General features: G+C 40.5%; 1 protein-coding gene across 1 annotated transcript; it reads left to right on the top strand.

Moving 5' to 3' along the window:
* Nucleotides 1-1,869: 1,869 nt before the first annotated feature.
* LOC124675369 (T-complex protein 1 subunit alpha-like) lies at nucleotides 1,870-7,707 on the top strand. Its single transcript, XM_047211441.1, has 17 exons — nucleotides 1,870-1,946; nucleotides 2,080-2,144; nucleotides 2,478-2,567; nucleotides 2,652-2,738; nucleotides 2,832-2,891; nucleotides 3,004-3,054; nucleotides 3,146-3,241; nucleotides 3,568-3,633; nucleotides 4,098-4,315; nucleotides 4,500-4,596; nucleotides 5,259-5,345; nucleotides 5,657-5,791; nucleotides 5,895-5,999; nucleotides 6,469-6,597; nucleotides 6,682-6,785; nucleotides 7,286-7,376; nucleotides 7,458-7,707. The coding sequence occupies exons 1-17, from the start codon at nucleotides 1,874-1,876 to the stop codon at nucleotides 7,539-7,541; spliced, it is 1,638 nt and encodes a 545-aa protein (XP_047067397.1). The 5' UTR covers nucleotides 1,870-1,873; the 3' UTR covers nucleotides 7,542-7,707.
* Nucleotides 7,708-8,723: the final 1,016 nt, after the last annotated feature.

An 8,723-nucleotide genomic window follows, 5' to 3' on the forward strand; every position in this document is an offset into this window, starting at 1 on the left:
ATCTGACCGCGTGTGGGTTTAATTTGTGTTCGTCATTCTCTGGTGGCAGTGATGGACGATCGCCAGCATCCTCAAGTCGTTGATGGGCTCGATAAGGTATGTGGATTCCACTTTGATCTTCCTGGTTGTGCATAGCTTACTACGTTGTGGGTGTGTGCGCTTGTGGGTGGGAAGAAGTCGCAAGTTTTATGTTCGTAATAGATCTTATGATCCACAACTTAGACTGAGATTTTTCACCTTAAGGGGTGTCATTTTAACACCTTCAGGGACGACATCACTTGCAAAATTCATTGCTACTGTGATCCGAGATTCATTTCAACCTGGCACAATACTATCATCTGTTTGTAATAATGTGCTTATGTGGCGTAATCAAGGTTGACGAGTTAGAAGGAATCAAGATCCCAACAATTTCGAAAAACCCTTATTCCAATTAACTAATTGAGCACATGTGATTTTAGATGCTCGTGAATGCTATCGGAGAAGATGATGAAGTTGTTGAGGCCCCCATGTGGAAGGTAGTGGCGTTGTGCACAATGAATTAGAGCTACTCATGCTCTTCATCCGGTTGTCCAGAGGAACCTCGAGCTTGTCGGTGTCCGATACATATGACATCCGGGGCCGATGGGGTGTGGGTGTCGATGCAAGCAACGATGTTAGCGAGGTGGGAGGGGTCAGATAGGGCGTTGAGGTCGTGCCACCGGTCGGCGATGAGGCAGAGGAGGTCGGCCTAGGCCGGCCGCGGGCATGATGGGAATAGGTCACGGAGGAAAGTCAATGGTTGTGTGGCGCAGGAGCAAGGTGGTGGTTGCTGCGCTGAACCAACTAGAAGATTTGTGCGTCCCTATTGGTTTGGTAGAGAAGCCGTGTGGTGGCGCCATTGGCGAGAATTTGGTTTTGATGGTGGAGAGTCCTGGATTCTGTGAGACACAGAGGGGGGGCAAGATAAGATGTGAAGTGATATCCCACCAAAGTTTCCGAAATACACTTTTGATGCCAGTTGCATATTCTCTTGTCGACCTTTTATGTATGGACACAAATTTTTGTGGAAAAGTGGCAATTTTTGAGTCATGTATAAAAAATATAATTAAATACTAAGCATTCACTTTCTTTCTCAGAAAACATAATAAAATCTTAAGTCTAGTCAAATCAAATTGAATATATTTATTTTTATGAAAAAATGGGGTCTATCAGGCACATTTAGGATATGCCTCTACCATAAATCACTTAATCATATTTTTTCTTACTTTTTTTTTGTATTCAAGGCGAAGAAGTACGAAAGTACGAGACGTTATTTAATTATATTTTTTACACATGACATAAAAAATATTTTTTTTGTGAAATGATTTTACGAGCACATAGAACGTTGAGATGTACATGCGACATTTTTTTTCAGAATTTATTTACATTTTAAAATACATTTAAAACTTATATTAAAAACAGAAGCATCTACTGCTAGGTGCAAAAACGCCTTATCTCCAAGTTTCCCTTATAGTTTATTTTGTGTTTTCTAGCTCAAGATGTTATAATTTTTTAATTAATCTAGAAAACATAAAATAATGTATAAGTGAAATTTTGGTGGACTCTCTCACTTGCATCTTCAGTGCGGGATCACACTCACACTCACGTGCTTGTGTATCTTTTTTGAGAATGACGTGCTTGTGTTTGGGTTGGGTCAAGTGCTTATGGGCCCATTCGTTGATCTGATTAAAGGCCCATGAATGATCAAAGAGTTACAACGTCCACGAGCCCACTAACCTCACCATCCCCTAATGCCGCTGCTCCCTTAACTGTGAAGCAGCAAAACTCCATTCACGAAGGCAGAGCTCCGTCTCGAACGTTCCCGCCGCCGCCGCCGCGCCGCGCCGCCGTCGCCATGGCGATCACCGCACAGACTGTCGACATCATGGGCGAGCGCCAGTCCGGGCAGGACGTGCGCACTCAGAACGGTAGCGCCCCTAATCCTAACACTTGTCATCCCCGATTCCCCAGGGTTGCGTGGGGTTCTGTAAGATCTAGTGGGCGCAGTAGCCATATGATCGCGCGCGGGTTTAATTTGCGTTCGTGCTTCTCTTTTTACAGTGATGGCGTGCCAGGCGGTGGCCAACATCGTCAAATCGTCGCTCGGGCCCGTCGGGCTCGATAAGGTATCTGGCTTCCACATTGATCTACTGTGCGTCAGTGCGTGTGTGCTTTACGTCGCGAGGAGGAGGGATGTTATATGTTTGCAAATTGTATGATCCACATCTTAGGATGGCGTTCCTCACCGTCAGGGATATTATGTCTGCACCTTTCACGGGATCATCACCCGCAAACTTAGTTACCAGTGTCATTGTGCGATGCACTTCAGACCTGAACAATGGTCTGTGATGTGCTTCTGTGCCATAATCAGGATTGGAGCAGTTAGCTGGAATTTGGATCTTGATAATTTTGAAGAAATCCTTGTTCCAGTGAGCTAATTTAGCTTCTGCGACTTACAGATGCTCGTGGATGATATCGGTGATGTCACAATCACAAATGATGGAGCAACCATTTTGAGGATGTTGGAAGTCGAGCATCCAGCGGCGAAGGTGGTGCCCAGCTGCCGAGAATGGCCACTTTTGTTTTCATCGCTGCTATGTGCTTACGCTTTTCGTGGGTCCATTTATTTCCAGGTTCTTGTGGAGCTGGCCGAGCTTCAAGACAAGGAGGTTGGAGATGGAACAACATCTGTTGTCATCATAGCTGCAGAGTTGCTCAGGGTAATGAATTAAGCTTGCACGGCATTTTTTTTTCTTTCCTGTGAATATTTCTACCATTGTGCATATGCATGATGTTTCTTTTCTTTTTATCAGAGAGCCAATGATCTTGTGAGAAATAAAATCCATCCGACCTCTATTATTAGTGGCTACAGGGTAAGCTTATAATTCCAATGTTAGCTGCAGTCACACTTCTGTTCCATGAGAACATTTTGAAGGGAACACCTAATTTCTCACATTGTTTTTTTTAACTTTTATATTCTACCAGCTTGCTATGCGCGAAGCTTGCAAGTATGTTGAAGAAAAACTTTCTGTCAAGGTAAACATAATATTTCCTGTGTAAAAATAGAAGTGAGCTCTGTTCCATTTTTTATTGTCATGCTGACATCAATGTTCGTCCGCACTTTCAGGTTGATAAACTTGGAAAAAATTCCCTCATAAACTGTGCAAAAACTAGCATGTCTTCTAAACTGATTCACGCGGACAGTGATTTCTTTGCAAACCTGGTAAGTTACTACTCTCATGTGTGTACTTTAGGTTTCTTAATCATTCCTTGTTTCTTACATTTATGTGCACAGTAAAACTCCAAGATTTGATGGTATAGTGTATAATTGATTTCTGTGGCATTTTAAAATCTAAAATAATTATTCAGTCAATGATTTATTTCAAGGTTATATTTTCTCAATCTATTCTTTTGATAATGCTGGGATGTAATGTTGTTTATCGGACGAGATGCTTATCTGTGGAACCTAATGTTAGGGATCCAGTTGTCTTTCTGGTTGCTTTGTTTAAAACAATCTGCTATTTTATTGACCTGGCAATGGTTTCTTAGGTTGTAGAAGCAGTGCAAGCTGTGAAGACTACAAACTCTAAGGGAGAAGTGAAGTATCCAATTAAGGTAAGTAAAGTTCATTCGGTTACAGTATACATTAAATCAATTTTACTTGCCGTAACTGCTACATTGTGAATGATGCACTATGTTTTGCGCCTTCTTAATATTTTACTCCTTTAATCTTTTTTGTTAACTACTGGATCTCTTGTTTCGGAATGTTGATATAAATTCTACAGCCTATCTTACCTATCTTATTGTTTAAACACATCTATTATACTGTTTTCTTATGTTGCTTTGCTTTATGCACTATTTGTTTTTCCTGCTGGGCTATGTATTAGACATCTTGAGATTACATGTACTAGTCTACAGCAGTCTTCTGTCTGTCTTAATATTGTGCTGGTCTTTTCCTGGATATCCATTTAAATTATTCTATGTAGACATGATATTAATTCATTTTACACAAGGTTGTGGAAATTATTTTTTTCACCTCTTAACTTTTGCTTGTCATGATTGCTCTGATGATTCTGCAGAGTATTAATATCTTGAAAGCTCATGGTAAAAGTGCTAAGGAAAGTTATCTGCTGAAGGGGTATGCGCTGAACTCAGGCCGTGCAGCCCAAGGAATGCCTACTAAAGTGACCCCTGCTCGAATTGCTTGTCTTGATTTTAACCTTCAAAAGACAAAAATGCAAATGGGTGTTCAAGTCCTTGTATCTGATCCAAGGGAACTGGAGAAGATCCGTCAGAGGTATGTGTATTTTATTTCTTTTTACAATTCATTATAACTCTCTTTTGTTGTCTCTGGAACAAATTGATACCTTGTTTCTTTCTCATTTCTTATGCTAGATCTTCATGCCTATGGTCATTTGAACCAATGTCTTTCTATTTAATAGTCTGTATTAGTCTATCTTATAATTATCTTCTCTTGGCAGAGAATCTGACATAACAAAAGAGCGAATTGAGAAAGTCCTCAAGGCTGGTGCTAACGTTGTATTTACCACCAAGGGAATTGATGATATGTCACTGAAGGTACTACCTCTGGTCATGTTTAATCGACGCGAGATAAGCACGTCTGTAGGCTACTTTCTCTAGGCACTCGCGTCAATTTAATCCGAACGGAGTAGTATGTTTTAATGAATCAAGCAGAAGTGATTCCTGTTCTTTTTTGTTAATTTGACTGTTCTATAGTTTTGCAACACCACAGTGAGGACTATTTATGTATATCGTTGAACTAGTATACTCTAATCCTGAATGACATACTCTACTTAGCTGCTGGTAGTTTTGGTGGGTAATGTACACAATCTGCGGTATGGCACTTAACATTGCATAATGTATTACTCCCTCCGTTCCAAAAAAAGAGGCTGCTCTACTTTTTGTAAATACAGATGTATCTATAACTAAAACATGTCTATATACATCCATATTTAGACAAAGTTGAGCAGCTTTTTTAGGGATGGAGGGAGTACTTATTTTATCCTTTGTGGTTGTGTATTGCATCTTACTAGCATCTAACATTTGGATCCAGCAATGCTCGATCCGATTTTTATGTCCTCAGAAGTTTTGTGTTTCATACTTGAATTGATATTGAAATGATTTACTGAATCACTGGGTTATTGTGATGAATATGGATATCTCTTTATGATGACTTAACTGAATCTGCTTTGTTGTTGTGTGATGAAATATCGTTTCAGTACTTTGTTGAGGCTGGAGCAATTGCAGTAAGGCGTGTCCGTAAGGAGGATTTGCGCCATGTTGCCAAGGCAACTGGTGCAACAATGGTATGGATTTTTTTCCTTCATATTGTCGATTAGATGGTTATGATCAAGCCGTATTTTATAATGCATACTCTTTTTAACCCATTCATGACTTATGTTGACTTGGTTTTTGCTGAACACTTGCTTCAAATTCTACTAAAGTTGGTTGAATTTTGTGCCAAGGTTCTGAGGCAACGGACAACACGTTTCCTGAGTCTCGTTGCTTTGCAACCATTGAATACATTCATTTGCCGATTTTCTTTTCTGAGTATATGCTTTGCTATTATTGTTTGTGAACTGTTTGTCAATATCCTAAAAGTAGTAGCAATCTGCAGGTGACTACTTTTGCTGACATGGAGGGTGAAGAAACATTTGATTCATCATTCCTTGGACATGCTGACGAGGTTGTGGAGGAAAGAATTTCTGATGATGAAATAATTCTGGTGAAAGGCACAAAAAACACAAGTGCGGTTAGTACATTTCCATGGCAATTTTGAGCTTGTTTTACTGTGATTGACAAGAAAATTAATTCTGAAAATGTAAATACATCACACCTGCATTTCTGTTATGCAGGTCTCCATTATACTTAGAGGAGCAAATGACTTCATGCTAGATGAAATTGAAAGATCCTTGCACGACGCATTGTGCATTGTGAAGAGAACCCTTGAGTCGAACATGGTAGAACCTTTTGCTGCTGTTCCTTTACCTTTTAGCTCCCTGCAGCTGATTACACAAACATAGGTTTCTCATGATATTATTAGGTGAATGGGAAAAAAATAATCACCTCTTTTCCCCTACCTCTCTTTAGCACTGTTCTTTCTGCTAAGTATGCTGGTGCCTGTTTTTCTTAAGCACTAGTGCTTATTTATACAAGGAAGATGCTTAACTAGGCACCTCTCCTATAGAAATAACCGCTAGTGCTTAAGAAAGAGTCTGTTTTTTTTGTAAGCACCTCTATAAACACTCCCTATTGTACATGGCCTAACTGTCTCCATGCTTGGAAGGAGAACAGGGACAGTTAGCACCATCGTGTAAATGACCCACTTACTACTTTAATCTCAGCATCTGTTGCGTAGCATTCCAGAATGTGGCCTTTGAGTTCTTTTGAGTGAGGCAACTTATTCTTTAACATGCATTGGTCATGCAGGTAGTTGCTGGTGGCGGGGCAGTGGAAGCTTCTTTGTCTGTTTACTTGGAGAATCTTGCTACAACTCTTGGGTCTAGGGAACAACTGGCGATTGCTGAATTCGCTGAATCTTTGTTAATCATACCAAAGGTTTAATCAACCAGTTTTATTTGTAATTGACTTGCATACTGCACCACATAATATACTAATGGAGGTATGGCCATGTGATGACAGGTTCTTTCTGTTAATGCCGCAAAAGATGCAACTGAGCTTGTAGCAAAGCTTAGGGCATATCACCATACCGCTCAAACAAAGGCTGATAAGCAACACTATTCAAGGTAATCACAGAATAAACCATCTTAATTTCTTATCTGAATGGACCTGGTTCTGCTATGCTGCATTTTGACGGATGCAGATTTATTTAATTTTGAAGTAGGCTTTTGAAGACTGTTGTAAATGCACAATGCTTTTAGTGCACTGGAAGCATCTGTAGCTATACTATTGATCACTAGCTAACTACTCTCTTGGAAACGGAATTATACACACCTGGATGTGTGTAATTAAACAATGTAGACACACCATATCCCCTCAGTGACTTGAGCTACACTGCAAGCTCCATCTCAGGCTCCAATTTGAGTTTTCTATTGTAGAGTCCAACTGTACAAGCATACATATGATTTGGCTTTTACTTGATCCTTTAATAGGTGCACTAAATACATAATTAGGAACACTGAGTGCTTCAGGACATATTTCATTTCAATGTATCTGCCCATAGCTGTTCTGTGCTGCAACCACCCATATCATGTTCCGTCAGTAAACTTTCTTCCGTTTGCTGCAGCATGGGTCTTGACCTGTCGAAAGGTATCATTCGCAACAACCTTGACTATGGTGTGATTGAGCCAGCGATGAGCAAAGTAAAGATTATTCAGGTTGGTACACATGTTAGCTTTCTTGTTATGCTGTTTTATGATGCCAAGATTCGTTCCACATTTTATACATCTTTCTTGCAGTTTGCCACTGAAGCAGCCATTACTATTGTGAGGATCGATGACATGATCAAGCTGACCAAGGAGGAGTCTGGGAACGAGGAGTAGAGTAACCAGCTTCGAGTGGACTGTTTTTTTTTTGTGCTATGGCTGGTGGTTGTTATAGGCTCCTAGATTGTTTGCCATGTTTTTGTTTCCTTGGCTGTTAGTGGGACATTATTGTAGAATGTTTACAGAAGATGCAAGTGAATGTGTATCGTCTTTTGTTTGTATGCACGTGGGCAGAACGACTCATGAATGAAGGCAAATTTTGCCTTCAGCAGCGTAGGCCTTGCTGTTCCACGGTATTGACGTCCCTTTAACGATCCCATACTGCTTTGTTTCGCTAGGAACTGCTTCACGCGTGGTTATGGGAATGTCTTATTTTGTCTTCTGAATCCCCTTCCGAATCGTTGTTGTATAACGAAACCGACTCTGCTTCCACTCCATCGCAAAAGAGGGATCCCCTGATAAAATCCTATCCTGACCAGCCCTTCAAAAAGAGAAATCCTAGCTCGAGCGGTGGCGGCTTAATCAGAAGAAGATATGACGAAGGGGCAGTGGGAGCCAGTGGAGGATCCTTTGGAACTCGAAATATACGAGGCGAAATACAAGCAATTCAAAGCTTCCATCACGGGTTCGATCCTTATGGGCTCGGTAGCTCTCGGATTCTTGATCTGCAGCTTTCTACTCCCATCTAGGGCTCGAGAGTGTTGGCAGATCTCGTGCTTATGTGTAGTAGGATTTGTAATCAAAACATGTAACCATATATCGGTATTCGGCCGTTCCGCTCCCAAGAAAGAAATTCCAACACGGTGGATGTGGGTTGAAGATGATGGTGAAGGACTGAAGGTGCAGGCCGAGACACGCGAGCAGAGTACGCACGTGCGATGTGCTGTCGTGTTCAACCATATTGAATAGCATACTTCTTTCACCTCTCTGTAGATGGCCATGTAAATATTATTACTAGCATTGTGATAATCCGGTTTGTCCACCCCTATTTGCTTATTTGTTTTACCAGCTGTTGCCCTACTTTCATAGGTGATTTTCTTCTATAGTGGATTATAAAATATAAGTACAACGTTAATTGAACTTCAGTAAACTCATACAAACCATGTTCTTGAGTAGATCATAGAGTACGCTTGTCTAAATTTATACATGAATCTAATGAATTCCCACAATCTCTGTCTCAAAAAAAGATTTGGACTATCTATTTCTCAGTTGACAGAGGATGTAATATCTCATTCTGTG

The sequence above is a fragment of the Lolium rigidum genome, chromosome 7 (assembly GCF_022539505.1).
Source record: "Lolium rigidum isolate FL_2022 chromosome 7, APGP_CSIRO_Lrig_0.1, whole genome shotgun sequence".
Classification (NCBI taxonomy): Eukaryota; Viridiplantae; Streptophyta; class Magnoliopsida; order Poales; family Poaceae; genus Lolium; species Lolium rigidum.

Excerpts from the sequence above, each read along its gene's own strand:
- LOC124675369 (XM_047211441.1), top strand. The coding sequence starts at position 1,874 with ATGGCGATCACCGCACAGACTGTCGACATCATGGGCGAGCGCCAGTCC. Across the intron at positions 2,739-2,831 it reads TAGCTGCAGAGTTGCTCAGG|AGAGCCAATGATCTTGTGAG; the intron begins GTAATGAATTAA and ends TCTTTTTATCAG. Across the intron at positions 6,000-6,468 it reads GAACCCTTGAGTCGAACATG|GTAGTTGCTGGTGGCGGGGC; the intron begins GTAGAACCTTTT and ends TTGGTCATGCAG.